At 41.5% G+C, this 20013-nt stretch overlaps 2 protein-coding genes across 2 annotated transcripts; one reads left to right on the plus strand and one right to left on the minus strand.

Moving 5' to 3' along the window:
- Positions 1–10: 10 nt before the first annotated feature.
- On the minus strand, positions 11–7673 carry LOC115047282 (homeodomain-interacting protein kinase 1-like). Its single transcript, XM_029508098.1, has 5 exons — positions 7455–7673; positions 7137–7328; positions 6859–7040; positions 6569–6692; positions 11–157 (listed from the first exon to the last, which is right to left on the minus strand). The coding sequence occupies exons 1-5, from the start codon at positions 7671–7673 to the stop codon at positions 11–13; spliced, it is 864 nt and encodes a 287-aa protein (XP_029363958.1).
- Positions 7674–11756: 4083 nt separating this feature from the next.
- On the plus strand, positions 11757–15932 carry LOC115047283 (homeodomain-interacting protein kinase 2-like). Its single transcript, XM_029508099.1, has 7 exons — positions 11757–11975; positions 12102–12293; positions 12390–12571; positions 12744–12867; positions 13450–13637; positions 13827–13912; positions 15643–15932. Exons 1-7 carry the CDS (start codon positions 11757–11759, stop codon positions 15930–15932), a joined length of 1281 nt encoding a protein of 426 aa, XP_029363959.1.
- The last annotated feature ends 4081 nt before the right edge of the window (positions 15933–20013 follow it).

Here is a 20013-nt window from a genome sequence, read left to right on the forward strand (position 1 = left end):
AGCAGCTGTCTTAGCACACCTTAAAGGAAGTCAGGTTGAAGTCTCCTGTGACTCTGATGTAGCTGATGACATCTATGCCCACACGGTTAGGGAACTGGACTTCATGTCCATTAGGAAGCTCCACCTCAAACATTTCTCCAGTCAGCTTCAGCACAATCTGAAACAGAAAGGATGGTTAGAGAGTAAAATCGATTTTACCTTTCGTTTAAAAAAAAAAGAAACAACAAATTGGTAAAAAATCCTCAACAAACCTTTTTCTAACAATTTTCATTCAGTACACACATCTTCACTTAATTTACTTAGCCTGCTCACATTCACATCTAAACCTCTCTGTAAGGGATTATATATTTCCCACCTCTCATCGCCCCAACAGCCTGCAGTCTTTCAGTTGCAAACAAGCACAGCTCCATCAGTGTCATCATGGAAACGAGGGTTAAAGTGCAGCAGGTTATCAGCATCGTGGCTGAGGTTGATCTTGAATCTGAGTTTATGACTGACATGATGCCACTGATCTGACGTTGAAGACTTTCTAATCCTGGTCACTCTATTCGCCACATACACAGAATCAACGTGTAATGTTGTGAATGTATCCCAGGACGATTCTACTATCCGTGCAGAATGTGACTCTGTAGATCCATGTCGCTCTCCTCTGTGATCAGTTTGGCCAGTTCCACAGGTAAGACAGCTGCACATAGTTCCAAGTGTGGAACTGTATGAGCAGAAGATGGTGCTAGCTTAGCCTTGCCCATGATGAAGCTGACATGGCACTGGCCATCGGTGTCTTTGACCCTGAGGTATGCCACAGTAGATGCATCTGAAAAGATACATATTTCCCTCTTCTCAGTGCAAGACAATGACACTGGAACATAGCTTCTGAGTATCTGGAGATGTTCAAGCTCACTGAGTCAGTCCACTTCCCTGTCTGCTGGTAGAGGTTCGTCCCATGCTTGCTGCTCCAAGGTAAGTTCCCTGTATAATGATTTCCCTTGAATCACAACGGGACGACAAACCCAATGGGATCGTACGGACTGTTGACAACAGAAAGAATTCCTCTTCATGTAAAAGGGCTTGCCATTCGGTGCCACTTGAAACGTGACGCTGTCAGTCTGTAAGTCCCAGCTTTCCCCAAGGCTTCTCTGAAGTGAGCACTGAGCACTAGAGTCAAAGACAACCCCAATCTTACCTGGTTTCTGGGGGTGATAAACTCCAAAAATGGGGAGATACCCAACCTCTTCGCCAGGTTTCAGAGGTGGGGCTGCTTCTGCTTGATCTTTTTCAAACATTTTCTTCATGAAGTTGATGAATTGTTCTTTCATTTCTGTCCTCCTCTGAAACGTGTGCTGCAGGTTGGTGAGACTCTTCAGGGCTTGGTCTCTGTTTGGAAGTAACCGCCGTGGCAGTGGCACCACCCAGTGGTTATCTTCATCCATAAAGACCTCTTTGTCCATAATTTGAAGGAAGATGGTATCTTCAACCGATGGTGCAGGTTTGTCATCATATGGCCTTTTTTGAAACACAGTCTCTCCCAGATTATCTGTGTAGCCCACTTCTCCAAAATACCGCAGGGAAGGGCCCTGGGTTCATAAAACAACTAGTTTTAACTTAAGTCCCTTGTAATTATAGTTTTATGACAACTGAATGATGGGCAGAGACATTATTCACCTTTAACCTTAGTGTCACAAAGAAATATGCAAAACTGTTTTTAGAAAAATATTAAGTCAATTATTTATTTAGCTTTCAATATGATTTCACACAATAACAACACTATATGAAAAAAATAAAAATAAACGTATTTGTCTTCTTTTCAATTGAAATCACCTAAATCAGCACCTGATAGCACCTGACTCTGCCCCGGAGTCAGGTGCTATCTTTGTGGTTAACAAACCACAAACAATTACACTTTTTACACAGTTTAACAAATCCACACTATCCCTGTAAATATCTACAGTAAAATTAAACATGAACATTTAATTGCAAAATCACAAGTACTTTTGATACTGGCCTGCACTGTGCTGATGTTATACTACTTTTACATGTGATGCAGTATTTTGCAGAGTTAGTATATTTAGTTAAGGCATCTGAATAGCTCCTCCGCCACAGATCTTAAAGCAAACGTTCACACAAAAATGAAAATTCACTCAATATCTACTCATCCTTGTGCTGATGAGAGGATGGGTGAAAATCTCCAGTTCACAAAACTGAAGATGTGAACTGGAGATTCTTCACCCATCCTACAGTAAGTACATATTGACTGAATTTTGATTTTCGGGTGAACTTTTGCTTTAAGATCAAATTTCAGACATTTACCCTTTTTAAACCCAAAGCTGCTGAGTCAACATTACAGGGGGAGTTGGGGAATATATTGAAGTTGCTTTGTAAGCTACTTCTTCTATCTAGATGGGATTTTAACATACCCATCAGAAAATGTCCGGATTTAGTAACGTTAATAGGCACACAGACATTTAACAGAAGCCACCGCCACAGTAATGCAAAGAGATGGGGGAGCATTTAACTCAATAATCGTCCTGCTCAGGACAGGATTAAAACCCCAAAGCAATTTCTCCCCACCTCCCAGAAAGAAAAAATATCATCCAAATTTTAAAGTGAACTTAAAAAGTTTGGCAATCACTGAGTTAAGCTAGCGTTAATGCTAATGTGCTGTATCGTTAGCTAGCCTGATTTGCCGTAATTGCAAATTACAATAAAATAAAAAAACAGCAAAAACGAAACAACTGGCCTTTCCTATGGTCGGTATTATTTTAACTGTAAAGAAATACATTTTACATATATGTTTGAGTGTAGAGTCTACTTACGGTGTTTCACTTCTTCAGTGGTGTTTTGACCCGGCGTCAATGGGCGTACGTAATGAGTCCGCCTTCTGACGGTGTTTGTTTCCCTGCAGAGACTCCACTGTGTGCTGACAGCCGTCTGTAATGGTGACGGTGTAAGTTTTGAAATGTAAAATTAGGTGCATCCGCTTTGCGAGTCCGCTGTTTGACAGTGCACTGCCCACATCCGAGCTGTATCCGGCGCGCATCCCCGAAACGAATGAGACTGTAAGGCGGATCTGCTGATGTGACATTTGGTAGGTCTTATTTATCCCCAAATGACCTGACCAGTTACTTTCATGAGCAATAGAAAGCACGTGTTGGCGATACACAACAGGAACTGTAATGATATGTGGCACCAGTAAGTGGTGCTGCAAGCGGATTGGTTCATGCTCGGCGTGACTGCAGCGGGCACACAGAAGAAGTAGAGGGAGGTGCGCGGTAAAAAGGCAGTTGAAGGACCTCCGCTTTAGGTCAATAACAGATCATGTAACTCAAGAAGACTTTCCGTCATCATTGATGACAGAATCATAATTTAAGCTCTCCTTTAACGGCAAAGCAGCAACAGCTTCCTGAGCTTTACCGTGAATTTTACATTGTAGCAGGAGTGGCCATACGTCATAGGGGCACTGGAGTGCAGACGTAGTGTGTTCAAATGCAGGAAAATAACTGTCCACCTCATTGTCTCTGAATGGAGGAACAAGAGAAATGTGCTCGGCGGATTGCTTTTTCAGCTTCGATCTCCATTTTTCTGATAGTCAGCTGGTCCTGCCGAGCCTCGGCTCTCTCTTGGGCTTCAACCAGAAGCCGTGCCAGGTGGACTTTCAGTCTGGCCTCAACCAGAGAATCGTGGCTTGTTGGGGAGGGGGCATCATAACGAGGAAAGGTAAACGGAGGTTTAGGCCGCTCACTCACCTCATCAGTCTCCCTCTGTACAGCAACTTTGCTCTCAGCTTTAGGCTCAGGCCCTGATGCACCCACAGGTGACTCACTAAGCACCAACTTACCTATGACTAAAGGTTTTAAGTCTCTCTTTAGAATAGTTTTTGCAACAGAAACATTGAAATGGGCGGCTATCTCAATCAAATGATCTTTTCTGCATTTATGAATGTCGTCCAATGACGGGTTCTCTAAGAAGCTGTTCAAATCAAAGGACACCATTTTCACTCTTACTTGACAAAAAGTTAAGCACAAGCTTACCTTTAATTTAATAATAACCTTTTTGGTTTCCGGGTCTCCTTTAACAAATTAGTTATCCCGGATGAGCCCCCACTTATGTTACAACCAGCTCATTGGGGAACAGGAAGTAACATAAAAACCTGATGGTAAGAGGTTAAATGAAAGCTTGTTGATAGTTGGATGGTCTTGAGAGTAAATAGTTTGCAGAACAAATTTACTGCCTTAGGGCACTTATGGACCCTGATTTCTGTTCCAGTAGATGAGTGAGGCAGTGAGAGATGGGAAAAAGAGGGAGGCAGTGTACGTTAGGTAAAGGAAACAGAGAGAAATCATGAGCGAGGAGGGACTGCAGCAATATGAATATTTCAGGCTAGTTCTCAGCACCCGGCTGTGCTCTGATTGCACGCTGCTATTATCAGTTCCAGCCTTCTATAGTGTATATTTCTCTATTCAAATTTCTGCCATTGTAAGAGATTTATTATGTAGTTAGAGGTATTTGATGATTGAGCTTTACCAGCATTACATTTGACTTGAGAGTAAATTGGACTGACAGTAAGGTGGTTTGTAGGGATGCCTCCCTGTTGAGTGGTTATTACCGGACTGAATGAATGGAGCGTCACCATGTGAGGAATGGTACAAAAAGCAAAGCATTCTGGGTCAGGGCATTTTATGGCATTATTCAACCTGTAATAAACTTGGCTGTAAGACTGAAGCTTTTTTTTTTTTTTTAAATTCTTTCTTTATTTTTTGCAATGCAACAGGTTCATAATGTCTGCATATGAATTCATATCCATAAACCATACAATCAGTGTGAACTTCGGGCCTTCAATTCTTTCACTTGGCCTCCACTAAACACGTCTCTTCTTTTAGACTGCGAATCCTCGTCAGGTGTTTTTCTTCGCAAGTCTGACTGAGCTTGACTCTTGGTCTCGGTGCTGTAAGACGGAGGTGTAATGTGGCGTTGGCGTTTGTGTGGCCTTCCATAGGGAGCAGAATAATGGCTGCTACTGTGAGTGAATCTACTTGCGTGCCGTATTTGGGCCATCTCCTCTTTGTTATTTGACCTCTCAGAGTCTTCATCTTCAGCCAACTTCCTCTTAACTCGAGGCAAGACGCAACGTGTCTTGCTGCTGCGACGGTGTGACAGGTCTTCTCTGAACCTCTTCCTTTCACAATCAGATCTTTCAGAGCGGTGACTCTTGGATATTTTATAATCATCATCGGCCATCCTCCTCTTACGGCTGGAGGTGATCCAACTCTCGGATTGGTTGCATTCGGTGGGATGTCTCCTAGTCGCGTCTGCACATCTTTGGATATTTGAAAAACACTAAGTTAACTGGCTGAAACTAAAAATTAAATCTCACAGCATCTAAATTCTTAAAATGTCTGTAAACTAACTGATGCAGAGGAGCATACCTGTGCTTACTGTCGTCAAAGGCAGACTTGATATTTTTGGATCGATGAGACGTTTCGTTTACATCCTCATCTTTATGATCAAGCTTTCTTTTTGCCCCTGACCTATCTGAATGTGTCGTCTGGTTACCAGAGCTGGGGTGTTGGCTGATGTGTTTGAGCCGGACAAGGCCAGCGGTGCTACAGTGGGGCTGCCGTGGTGATGGACACACAGATTTACCTGTTTTGTTGCGGAAGGCCTCCATCGTTTTAAAGCAAGACCTAACACTGCAAGACAATAAATCCTTTCATGAGCGCTTCATGTTTTAATGTCTACATGGCCCGTTGTTAGGGTTTGGCTTACATTTGAAATATTTCATCAGATCCTGGTATGGACTTACTGGTTGCTAAGAGGGTACATGCTGTCGATATGACGCATGCTTAGAAATGGATGATCTAACACCTGTCGGGGTGTAATCCGTTTAGCAGCGTCCAGATGGAGCATGCCTTTCAGCATGTCCACAAACATCAACACATCAGCCATTTCTGCAGCTTTATCTGCATAATTATCAGTCTTGATGAGGCGGAGCTAAAACATGAACATACAACAATGGACTGAGGTTTTCCTCGGGACCGAGGGTCATTTCTCTGAGCTGAAGAAATAAGTTCAAGCTCAAAGTGTACATAGAAAAAGATGAAAAAGAACACCTACATGCAGGATGCTATCCAGAGAGGTCAGCTTTAACCTTCTGCTATCCTGGGACTGAATCTTTGTGTCTTTGTATGCCTGTTCTTGTGTCTAATAGTATATTTGTTAGCAATGGCATTCTGAGCACATCAGACTTGGACAAACACAAAAATGAGAACAAGAAAGAATCACATTTTGAGTAGGTACCTTAAGTTTCCAAAGAGAAGAGGCACATTGATGGCTTCTTTGGAAAAAGCGGGTGGTGTTATATCCACGCGTGAGCAGGTGATCCGGCGGCTGACCCTGCGTCTCCACTATGTACCTCATCTGTAAATACAACACATTAAGTAAGGGCTGGGAGCTTTTGATGAATGCTTTATGGATTCTTTTCTATCCTATCTTCAGGCACATTCAATCTTATCAGATATAGGAAAAAAAAAGAAAAAAAAAGATTTTTAAGAACAGTTGAAGTGGTGCTTACTACATCATATGAGGAATTGCCAGGATAGAGCAGAGTGCCGATGTACAGAGCAGCAGCGATGCAGCCCAGAGACCACATATCTATGGCCTCTGTAAACGGGAGCCCCAAAATAATCTCTGGAGATCTGAGAGAGGACAAGAACCAAGAATCATATGAAAGCTATTGCCAATGTTTTGACTGACCATTTCTCAATGAATTCTGCTGGCTTAACTCTCATAAAGACATTGACAGTTAGTGTTAATGGATAGTGGGACAGCGCTAAGAGATCAGCTATGATTGCAGTTACTCACCGGTACGGACGGCTCTGAATGTATGAGCACACCTTGGCGTTGGAAGCCTCGCATGCCAGGCCAAAGTCAATCACTTTCACTCTGTATGGCTGCTGAGTATGGTTGACCAACATCACATTTTCTAACTTGAGGTCTGCGTGTATTAATCTGATACTCTTCAAGTGTTCAAGTGCGTTGGCAAGCTGAAAAGTCATGAATATCGTACATTTAACATTAATTTCAACTATTTTTCAGCATTATTCAATGTTTATACTGTTTAATAACACATTAGGCCTTGCCTGCTTTATGATGGGTCTGATCTCGCTCAGAAAAAGGGGTCGAAAGAACCTTTCTTTCATGAAATCAAAGAGGCTTTTGTCCAGGAGTTCAAACTCAAGGCAAATGTACCCATTGTTATTGAAAACCTGGTACCATTGAACAATGTTGCATTTGTCCGCGTTCAGTGATTTCAATTTCTCAAGTATGACCACCTGTGGAGGTACGACTGGTCAGGCAGATTCTAAATGACCTTGGCAGCTAACAACACAGCTAAATGAACCAAAATCTAAACCGTACAGCACAAGTCTAACTTTGATCATCACGTAGAGCTTATGTACCTCTGCATTTGCCTTCTCAGCTTGGTCGTTCCTTTTCTTGACCATTTTGATGGCAACCGTCTTCGAGTCGTCGACCCTTGTGCATTTTGCCACTTTTCCAAAGGTGCCCTCTCCCAAAATGGACTGCACCTGGTATCGGCAGGATTTGGAGCTGAGCCAGCCCCCTTCAACTAACTTGTCCTCCTGGACACGTGGAGTTGGGGACATCTTTGATGCCATCATAAGCTGAAAACAGGACGGATGTGGACACAATATTTTGTCACAATGTAAGAAATAGCATTCCCATCAGAGGAAAACTGTCTTAAACAACTAATTGGTTGAATCAAATTTATGGGTGACTGTTGACTGTGACTGTGTGAAGTATCAATTCTAAGATAAATTGGGTTAGCGTTAAAACCTAACATAGTTACCAATCACAGGATTTGATGTTAGAGGAAAATTCGAGTGTTGTCAAAAAAACATCCAACGTAGAAAGATGAAAATGGAAAAGCAATCCAAAATCGAAAGATGCAACGCTGGCTGTTGAAATGTGTCCTCACTGTCTGATGCACACACCGACTGTGGAGCTTGTTAATGTGCCTTGAAGTTGGTCATTCTGCTCTATGACATCATTTGCCTTTGAGGTAACATTCCGAACAAAGATTCTGATGAAAACTAAATGTGGAATAAAGGTCAACATGGTACATATGACATAAAATATGTGCACTAAAAACAAAAATGTAAACACTTTGTAATTACTTACATACTGTACTTATGCTTACAGCCGGGACATGTGGCGTATTCATCCAAGTCATTATATGTAATTTATTATTGGATTTAAAATTTTGTCCAAAAAACAGTATGACCAATTTGTTCTCTCACTGTTAGCTGTTTATTTTTTTTTTAATCGAGTTGTTTATAAATACATAGAACATTATTTCAAATATATTTCAAGATCTCCAATTTGTCACATTTATCAATGTAGTAATTTAATCAGAATGATACGTAACTGTGTATGATTACACAGTAACATGGAAGAACATTGAAGATAGCCTACAGACAACTACATTACATTCAATGACGTTTCCAAAAATCTTGATGGTTTTGCCTAATTTCAAAACTTGTCTAGACCTGGAAAATTACATTTTCAAATTCCGTGACTTTTCCAGGTTTTCCATGACTGTGGGAATCCTGTCCATAATACAGATTTTTCTCTACTGAATGTTTGTATGAATCTGTTGGCACCGTGCACTTGAGGGAGATCGACTGAGAGAAGTTTGAGTTTCAGTTGTGCTACACTTACATAAACCATTGCTTACCTCTAATTAGCCTGGATAAGACTGATGTTTGAGTCACTGGGTCCAGACTTGACTGAAGACAGATGGGACAGAGTCTCATACAGACATGGGACAATGTTCAGGAAACTGGAACTTTTGGGAGGTGTTGTCATCATTCCTGCTTGAAAATTCACCAGCAGTTCTCAATCAGGTGTTTACTGTAGACTGACATGAATCTCAGAGAGTAATATGTCCACCTTCTCGTCAAACTTGACAGGTCCTTTGATCTTTTGACCCCACCCCTCTCGACCAATGAGAGCGTTTCCCCGCTCCTAATTCACACAACAAGATAGAAAAAATTGTTTTAAATCATCTGAAAGTTGTGTTTTCGCCCTATGAAGGGCTACTCACTAGGGTCTTTGCAATTTTCAGTTTAACGGTTTCGTCCGTTGTTCAAACCTCTGTTGTAATGAAAGGAGAGGACGATTTTCACATGACACATGACCGCGAGTTCCAAGACCCTGATTCTAAGGTGTACACTTGGCAAAACAAAACATGGCGGCAGTGAGCCTAGGGAGATCTAAGCTAAGCTAAGATCTCGGACTGTAATGTGTTTACCAGAAAACACGCAATTGATCATCAATAAAAATACAAGTTGCTATGACGTGACAAGGTGGGGTTTAAAAAAACCAAGAATACAGCCTGTGTATTGACAAAACAATCGATTGACAAGTTGTGATCAGTTGACCACTCGGACTGGCAGAAGAAAGAAATGAACCACGGTAAGTCATTCTAAGATAACGCAGTTAATTGATTGTTTCTGAAAGGTTTTGTGATGTATATATATTTTCTTAAAAGACTTGTTTTTACAAGGGTTAGGGTTAGGGTTAGTCACGAGGGTGATTTGGAGTGTCTCACTTTTGACGATTTTCCTGAAGTGTTGCGTCTTTATCGAGATTATATTCATATTATTTTTATTTTTACATTTTTTTTTTTTTTCTGTAGTTTGTACGCAAGATCTGGATGAAATCAAGAGACTTTTCAGAGAAAGTTAATTGAAAGTTCACATCCTCTCTCTCCGGCACACTTTCCGTTGAAGATTGGCTCGCCTGCAGGGAAATGGGTGTGTTAGGAGCAATCTGCGTAGCCGTCAGAGAGTTTGGCAGCATTGCGAAATATCCGCTGGACGGATAAGGAGCGATCCGGGTCAGATATCTTTTCCTGCGAGACCGCAAAGTCAGCGGCCTAGGAGGACGAGGACTTGGAGGACGGTGCGTTGTGGGTTTTCCTTTCACTACAGCACACGTCCTAACTCTTTACCTGTCACCCTCTATATGAATTGAGCGCCATTCTGCTCATACCCGCCCCCCGTATGATCTGATTGGTTGTAACCTCATCGCCAGGGGCATGGACACACTAGGGGAGTGGTTATGGCCGGATCAGTGGGTGAAAACCTACCTCCTCTCCAGACAACCCTGATTTGCAAAGACCCTTCGTAGAGAGAAACATTCTGTGTCATGTGAAAATCGTCCTCTCCTTTCATTACAACAGAGGTTTGAACAACGGACGAAACCTTTAAACCGAAAATTGCAAAGACCCTAGTGAGTAGCCCTTCATAGGGCGAAAACACAACTTTCAGATGATTTAAAACTCTTTTTTTTTTCTTGTGTGAATTAGGAGCGGGGAAACGCTCTCATTGGTCGAGAGGGGTGGGGTCAAAAAGTCAAAGGACTTGTCAAGTTTGACGAGAAGGTGGACATATTACTCTCTGAGATTCATGTCAGTCTACAGTCAACACCTGATTGAGAACTACTGGTGAATTTTCAAGCAGGAATGATGACAACACCTCCCAAAAGTTCCAGTTTCCTGAACATTGTCCCATGTCTGTATGAGACTCTGTCCCATCTGTCTTCAGTCAAGTCTGGACCCAGTGACTCAAACATCAGTCTTATCCAGGCTAATTAGAGGTAAGCAATGGTTTATGTAAGTGTAGCACAACTGAAACTCAAACTTCTCTCAGTCGATCTCCCTCAAATGCACGGTGCCAACAGATTCATACAAACATTCAGTAGAGAAAAATCTGTATTATGGACAGGATTCCCACAGTCATGGAAAACCTGGAAAAGTCACGGAATTTGAAAATGTAATTTTCCAGGTCTAGACAAGTTTTGAAATTAGGCAAAACCATCAAGATTTTTGGAAACGTCATTGAATGTAATGTAGTTGTCTGTAGGCTATCTTCAATGTTCTTCCATGTTACTGTGTAATCATACACAGTTACGTATCATTCTGATTAAATTACTACATTGATAAATGTGACAAATTGGAGATCTTGAAATATATTTGAAATAATGTTCTATGTATTTATAAACAACTCGATTAAAAAAAAAATAAACAGCTAACAGTGAGAGAACAAATTGGTCATACTGTTTTTTGGACAAAATTTTAAATCCAATAATAAATTACATATAATGACTTGGATGAATATGCCACATGTCCCGGCTGTAAGCATAAGTACAGTATGTAAGTAATTACAAAGTGTTTACATTTTTGTTTTTAGTGCACATATTTTATGTCATATGTACCATGTTGACCTTTATTCCACATTTAGTTTTCATCAGAATCTTTGTTCGGAATGTTACCTCAAAGGCAAATGATGTCATAGAGCAGAATGACCAACTTCAAGGCACATTAACAAGCTCCACAGTCGGTGTGTGCATCAGACAGTGAGGACACATTTCAACAGCCAGCGTTGCATCTTTCGATTTTGGATTGCTTTTCCATTTTCATCTTTCTACGTTGGATGTTTTTTTGACAACACTCGAATTTTCCTCTAACATCAAATCCTGTGATTGGTAACTATGTTAGGTTTTAACGCTAACCCAATTTATCTTAGAATTGATACTTCACACAGTCACAGTCAACAGTCACCCATAAATTTGATTCAACCAATTAGTTGTTTAAGACCGTTTTCCTCTGATGGGAATGCTATTTCTTACATTGTGACAAAATATTGTGCCCACATCCGTCCTGTTTTCAGCTTATGATGGCATCAAAGATGTCCCCAACTCCACGTGTCCAGGAGGACAAGTTAGTTGAAGGGGGCTGGCTCAGCTCCAAATCCTGCCGATACCAGGTGCAGTCCATTTTGGGAGAGGGCACCTTTGGAAAAGTGGCAAAATGCACAAAGGTCGACGACTCGAAGACGGTTGCCATCAAAATGGTCAAGAAAAGGAACGACCAAGCTGAGAAGGCAAATGCAGAGGTACATAAGCTCTACGTGATGATCAAAGTTAGACTTGTGCTGTACGGTTTAGATTTTGGTTCATTTAGCTGTGTTGTTAGCTGCCAAGGTCATTTAGAATCTGCCTGACCAGTCGTACCTCCACAGGTGGTCATACTTGAGAAATTGAAATCACTGAACGCGGACAAATGCAACATTGTTCAATGGTACCAGGTTTTCAATAACAATGGCTACATTTGCCTTGAGTTTGAACTCCTGGACAAAAGCCTCTTTGATTTCATGAAAGAAAGGTTCTTTCGACCCCTTTTTCTGAGCGAGATCAGACCCATCATAAAGCAGGCAAGGCCTAATGTGTTATTAAACAGTATAAACATTGAATAATGCTGAAAAATAGTTGAAATTAATGTTAAATGTACGATATTCATGACTTTTCAGCTTGCCAACGCACTTGAACACTTGAAGAGTATCAGATTAATACACGCAGACCTCAAGTTAGAAAATGTGATGTTGGTCAACCATACTCAGCAGCCATACAGAGTGAAAGTGATTGACTTTGGCCTGGCATGCGAGGCTTCCAATGCCAAGGTGTGCTCATACATTCAGAGCCGTCCGTACCGGTGAGTAACTGCAATCATAGCTGATCTCTTAGCGCTGTCCCACTATCCATTAACACTAACTGTCAATGTCTTTATGAGGGTGTTAAGCCAGCAGAATTCATTGAGAAATGGTCAGTCAAAACATTGGCAATAGCTTTCATAACTATGATTCTTGGTTCTTGTTCTCTCTCAGATTTCCAGAGATTATTTTGGGGCTCCCGTTTACAGAGGCCATAGATATGTGGTCTCTGGGCTGCATCGCTGCTGCTCTGTACATCGGCACTCTGCTCTATCCTGGCAATTCCTCATATGATGTAGTAAGCACCACTTCAACTGTTCTTAAAAATCTTTTTTTTTTCTTTTTTTTTTCCTATATCTGATAAGATTTAATGTGCCTGAAGATAGGATAGAAAAGAATCCATAAAGCATTCATCAAAAGCTTCCAGCCCTTACTTAATGTGTTGTATTTACAGATGAGGTACATAGTGGAGACGCAGGGTCAGCCGCCGGATCACCTGCTCACGCGTGGATATAACACCACCCGCTTTTTCCAAAGAAGCCATCAATGTGCCTCTTCTCTTTGGAAACTTAAGGTACCTACTCAAAATGTGTTTCTTTCTTGTTCTCATTTTTGTGTTTGTCCAAGTCTGATGTGCTCAGAATGCCATTGCTAACAAATATACTATTAGACACAAGAACAGGCATACAAAGACACAAAGATTCAGTCCCAGGATAGCAGAAGGTTAAAGCTGACCTCTCTGGATAGCATCCTGCATGTAGGTGTTCTTTTTCATCTTTTTCTATGTACACTTTGAGCTTGAACTTATTTCTTCAGCTCAGAGAAATGACCCTCGGTCCCGAGGAAAACCTCAGTCCATTGTTGTATGTTCATGTTTTAGCTCCGCCTCATCAAGACTGATAATTATGCAGATAAAGCTGCAGAAATGGCTGATGTGTTGATGTTTGTGGACATGCTGAAAGGCATGCTCCATCTGGACGCTGCTAAACGGATTACACCCCGACAGGTGTTAGATCATCCATTTCTAAGCATGCGTCATATCGACAGCATGTACCCTCTTAGCAACCAGTAAGTCCATACCAGGATCTGATGAAATATTTCAAATGTAAGCCAAACCCTAACAACGGGCCATGTAGACATTAAAACATGAAGCGCTCATGAAAGGATTTATTGTCTTGCAGTGTTAGGTCTTGCTTTAACACGATGGAGGCCTTCCGCAACAAAACAGGTAAATCTGTGTGTCCATCACCACGGCAGCCCCACTGTAGCACCGCTGGCCTTGTCCGGCTCAAACACATCAGCCAACACCCCAGCTCTGGTAACCAGACGACACATTCAGATAGGTCAGGGGCAAAAAGAAAGCTTGATCATAAAGATGAGGATGTAAACGAAACGTCTCATCGATCCAAAAATATCAAGTCTGCCTTTGACGACAGTAAGCACAGGTATGCTCCTCTGCATCAGTTAGTTTACAGACATTTTAAGAATTTAGATGCTGTGAGATTTAATTTTTAGTTTCAGCCAGCTAACTTAGTGTTTTTCAAATATCCAAAGATGTGCAGACTCGACTAGGAGACATCGCACCGAATGCAACCAATCCGAGAGTTGGATCACCTCCAGCCGTAAGAGGAGGATGGCCGATGATGATTATAAAATATCCAAGAGTCACCGCTCTGACAGATCTGATCGTGAAAGGAAGAGGTTCAGAGAAGACCTGTCACACTGTCGCAGCAGCAAGACACGTTGCGTCTCGCCTCGAGTTAAGAGGAAGTTGGCTGAAGATGAAGACTCTGAGAGGTCAAATAACAAAGAGGAGATGGCCCAAATACGGCACGCAAGCAGATTCGCTCACAGTAGCAGCCATTATTCTGCTCCCTATGGAAGGCCACACAAATGCCAACGCCACATTACACCTCCGTCTTACAGCACCGAGACCAAGAGTCAAGCTCAGTCAGACTTGCGAAGAAAAACACCTGACGAGGATTCGCAGTCTAAAAGAAGAGACGTGTTTAGTGGAGGCCAAGTGAAGGAATTGAAGGCCCGAAGTTCACACTGATTGTATGGTTTATGGATATGAATTCATATGCAGACATTATGAACCTGTTGCATTGCAAAAAATAAAGAAAGAATTAAAAAAAAAAAAAAAAAGCTTCAGTCTTACAGCCAAGTTTATTACAGGTTGAATAATGCCATAAAATGCCCTGACCCAGAATGCTTTGCTTTTTGTACCATTCCTCACATGGTGACGCTCCATTCATTCAGTCCGGTAATAACCACTCAACAGGGAGGCATCCCTACAAACCACCTTACTGTCAGTCCAATTTACTCTCAAGTCAAATGTAATGCTGGTAAAGCTCAATCATCAAATACCTCTAACTACATAATAAATCTCTTACAATGGCAGAAATTTGAATAGAGAAATATACACTATAGAAGGCTGGAACTGATAATAGCAGCGTGCAATCAGAGCACAGCCGGGTGCTGAGAACTAGCCTGAAATATTCATATTGCTGCAGTCCCTCCTCGCTCATGATTTCTCTCTGTTTCCTTTACCTAACGTACACTGCCTCCCTCTTTTTCCCATCTCTCACTGCCTCACTCATCTACTGGAACAGAAATCAGGGTCCATAAGTGCCCTAAGGCAGTAAATTTGTTCTGCAAACTATTTACTCTCAAGACCATCCAACTATCAACAAGCTTTCATTTAACCTCTTACCATCAGGTTTTTATGTTACTTCCTGTTCCCCAATGAGCTGGTTGTAACATAAGTGGGGGCTCATCCGGGATAACTAATTTGTTAAAGGAGACCCGGAAACCAAAAAGGTTATTATTAAATTAAAGGTAAGCTTGTGCTTAACTTTTTGTCAAGTAAGAGTGAAAATGGTGTCCTTTGATTTGAACAGCTTCTTAGAGAACCCGTCATTGGACGACATTCATAAATGCAGAAAAGATCATTTGATTGAGATAGCCGCCCATTTCAATGTTTCTGTTGCAAAAACTATTCTAAAGAGAGACTTAAAACCTTTAGTCATAGGTAAGTTGGTGCTTAGTGAGTCACCTGTGGGTGCATCAGGGCCTGAGCCTAAAGCTGAGAGCAAAGTTGCTGTACAGAGGGAGACTGATGAGGTGAGTGAGCGGCCTAAACCTCCGTTTACCTTTCCTCGTTATGATGCCCCCTCCCCAACAAGCCACGATTCTCTGGTTGAGGCCAGACTGAAAGTCCACCTGGCACGGCTTCTGGTTGAAGCCCAAGAGAGAGCCGAGGCTCGGCAGGACCAGCTGACTATCAGAAAAATGGAGATCGAAGCTGAAAAAGCAATCCGCCGAGCACATTTCTCTAGTTCCTCCATTCAGAGACAATGAGGTGGACAGTTATTTTCCTGCATTTGAACACACTACGTCTGCACACCAGTGGCCCTATGACGTATGGCCACTCCTGCTACAATGTAAAATTCACGGTAAAGCTCAGGAAGCTGTTGCTGCTTTGCCGTTAAAGGAGAGCTTAAATTATGATTCTGTCATCAATGATGACGGAAAGTCTTCTTGAGTTACATGATCTGTTATTGACCTAAAGCGGAGGTCCTTCAACTGCCTTTTTACCGCGCACCTCCCTCTACTTCTTCTGTGTACAGTACACTGTGTGCAGTCACGCCGAGCATGAACCAATCCGCTTGCAGCACCACTTACTGGTGCCACATATCATTACAGTTCCTGTTGTGTATCGCCAACACGTGCTTTCTATTGCTCATGAAAGTAACTGGTCAGGTCATTTGGGGATAAATAAGACCTACCAAATGTCACATCAGCAGATCCGCCTTACAGTCTCATTCGTTTCGGGGATGCGCGCCGGATACAGCTCGGATGTGGGCAGTGCACTGTCAAACAGCGGACTCGCAAAGCGGATGCACCTAATTTTACATTTCAAAACTTACACCGTCACCATTACAGACGGCTGTCAGCACACAGTGGAGTCTCTGCAGGGAAACAAACACCGTCAGAAGGCGGACTCATTACGTACGCCCATTGACGCCGGGTCAAAACACCACTGAAGAAGTGAAACACCGTAAGTAGACTCTACACTCAAACATATATGTAAAATGTATTTCTTTACAGTTAAAATAATACCGACCATAGGAAAGGCCAGTTGTTTCGTTTTTGCTGTTTTTTTATTTTATTGTAATTTGCAATTACGGCAAATCAGGCTAGCTAACGATACAGCATATTAGCATTAACGTTAGCTTAACTCAGTGATTGCCAAACTTTTTAAGTTCACTTTAAAATTTGGATGATATTTTTTCTTTCTGGGAGGTGGGGAGAAATTGCTTTGGGGTTTTAATCCTGTCCTAAGCAGGACGATTATTGAGTTAAATGCTCCCCCATCTCTTTGCATTACTGTGGCGGTGGCTTCTGTTAAATGTCTGTGTGCCTATTAACGTTACTAAATCCGGACATTTTCTGATGGGTATGTTAAAATCCCATCTAGATAGAAGAAGTAGCTTACAAAGCAACTTCAATATATTCCCCAACTCCCCCTGTAATGTTGACTCAGCAGCTTTGGGTTTAAAAAGGGTAAATGTCTGAAATTTTATCTTAAAGCAAAAGTTCACCCGAAAATTAAAATTCAGTCAATATGTACTTACTGTAGGATGGGTGAAGAATCTCCAGTTCACATCTTCAGTTTTGTGAACTGGAGATTTTCACCCATCCTCTCATCAGCACAAGGATGAGTAGATATTGAGTGAATTTTCATTTTTGTGTGAACGTTTGCTTTAAGATCTGTGGCGGAGGAGCTATTCAGATGCCTTAACTAAATATACTAACTCTGCAAAATACTGCATCACATGTAAAAGTAGTATAATATCAGCACAGTGCAGGCCAGTATCAAAAGTACTTGTGATTTTGCAATTAAATGTTCATGTTTAATTTTACTGTAGATATTTACAGGGATAGTGTGGATTTGTTAAACAGTGTAAAAAGTGTAATTGTTTGTGGTTTGTTAACCACAAAGATAGCACCTGACTCCGGGGCAGAGTCAGGTGCTATCTGGGAACACTTTGTCTATCACTGTTCCCGGATTAAAATTGTGGATTTCATCGCTCTCAAGCCACACATCAGGCCTGCAACAGGGGTTATTTTTGGTTCTGCCAGCTGTGTGTGTGTGTGTGTGTGTGTGTGTGTGTGTTTGTGTGTGTGTGTGTGTGCCCATTGAGTGTTATTGAGTTATTTAAAAGGTTTTTTCTAACTTCTAAAAGGTTCTGGTTATACTTAAAAAGTATTTTCTAACTTTCAAAGGACTGTGATACCTAAAATAGATATTTTTTCAACTTAAGAGTGTTTGTTAAACCTTAGAAGTATTAGCTAACTTAAGAGTATTTGGTGTACTTACAGTATTCACTAACTTAAGAATACTTTAAGGTATTTTCTCAGCTTAAAGAGTTATTTAATCCTAAATAAAGTGGTAACTAAAGGGGAACTTACTTTATAATTGATCATTTTTGCTAAAACTTAAAGGGTATAAATTTAAAGGAGTAGACTTTTGTTGACTGAAGTGTTTTATACGAATACTAAAGTGTTTATTTGAATAGAAAAAGTAACTTTGTGACATTTGAAGTCATACTTTTGGTTAAATTACAATGTTTGAAAGATAATATGTGATTTGATTTAGGTGATTTCAATTGAAAAGAAGACATAAGTTTTTTTTTTTTATTTCATATAGTGTTGTTATTGTGTGAAATCATATTGAAAGCTAAATAAATAATTGACTTAATATTTTTCTGAAAACTGTTTTGCATATTTCTTTGTGACACTAAGGTTAAAGGTGAATAATGTATCTGCCCATCATTCAGTTGTCATAAAACTATAATTACAAGGGACTTAAGTTAAAACTAGTTGTTTTATGAACCCAGGGCCCTTCCCTGCGGTATTTTGGAGAAGTGGGCTACACAGATAATCTGGGAGAGACTGTGTTTCAAAAAAGGCCATATGATGACAAACCTGCACCATCGGTTGAAGATACCATCTTCCTTCAAATTATGGACAAAGAGGTCTTTATGGATGAAGATAACCACTGGGTGGTGCCACTGCCACGGCGGTTACTTCCAAACAGAGACCAAGCCCTGAAGAGTCTCACCGACCTGCAGCACACGTTTCAGAGGAGGACAGAAATGAAAGAACAATTCATCAACTTCATGAAGAAAATGTTTGAAAAAGATCAAGCAGAAGCAGCCCCACCTCTGAAACCTGGCGAAGAGGTTGGGTATCTCCCCATTTTTGGAGTTTATCACCCCCAGAAACCAGGTAAGATTGGGGTTGTCTTTGACTCTAGTGCTCAGTGCTCACTTCAGAGAAGCCTTGGGGAAAGCTGGGACTTACAGACTGACAGCGTCACGTTTCAAGTGACACCGAATGGCAAGCCCTTTTACATGAAGAGGAATTCTTTCTGTTGTCAACAGTCCGTACGATCCCATTGGGTTTGTCGTCCCGTTGTGATTCAAGGGAAATCATTATACAGGGAACTTACCTTGGAGCAGCAAGCATGGGACGAACCTCTACCAGCAGACAGGGAAGTGGACTGACTCAGTGAGCTTGAACATCTCCAGATACTCAGAAGCTATGTTCCAGTGTCATTGTCTTGCACTGAGAAGAGGGAAATATGTATCTTTTCAGATGCATCTACTGTGGCATACCTCAGGGTCAAAGACACCGATGGCCAGTGCCATGTCAGCTTCATCATGGGCAAGGCTAAGCTAGCACCATCTTCTGCTCATACAGTTCCACACTTGAAACTATGTGCAGCTGTCTTACCTGTGGAACTGGCCAAACTGATCACAGAGGAGAGCGACATGGATCTACAGAGTCACATTCTACACGGATAGTAGAATCGTCCTGGGATACATTCACAACATTACACGTTGATTCTGTGGATGTGGCGAATAGAGTGACCAGGATTAGAAAGTCTTCAACGTCAGATCAGTGGCATCATGTCAGTCATAAACTCAGATTCAAGCTCAACCTCAGACACGATGCTGATAACCTGCTGCACTTTAACCCTCGTTTCCATGACGACAGTGATGGAGCTGTGCTTGTTTGCAACTGAAAGACTGCAGGCTGTTGGGGCGATGAGAGGTGGGAAATATATAATCCCTTACAGAGAGGTTCAGATGTGAAGGTGAGCAGGCTAAGTAAATTAAGTGAAGATGTGTGTACTGAATGAAAATTGTTAGAAAAAGGTTTGTTGGGGATTCTTTACCAATTTGTTGTTTCTTTTTTTTTAAACGAAAGGTAAAATCAATTTTACTCTCTAACCATCCTTTCTGTTTCAGATTGTGCTGAAGCTGACTGGAGAAATGTTTGAGGTGGAGCTTCCTAATTGACATGAAGTCCAGTTCCCTAACCGTGTGGGCATAGATGTCATCAGCTACATCAGAGTCACAGGAGACTTCAA

Source organism: Echeneis naucrates, chromosome 8, assembly GCF_900963305.1.
Source record: "Echeneis naucrates chromosome 8, fEcheNa1.1, whole genome shotgun sequence".
NCBI lineage: Eukaryota > Metazoa > Chordata > Actinopteri > Carangiformes > Echeneidae > Echeneis > Echeneis naucrates.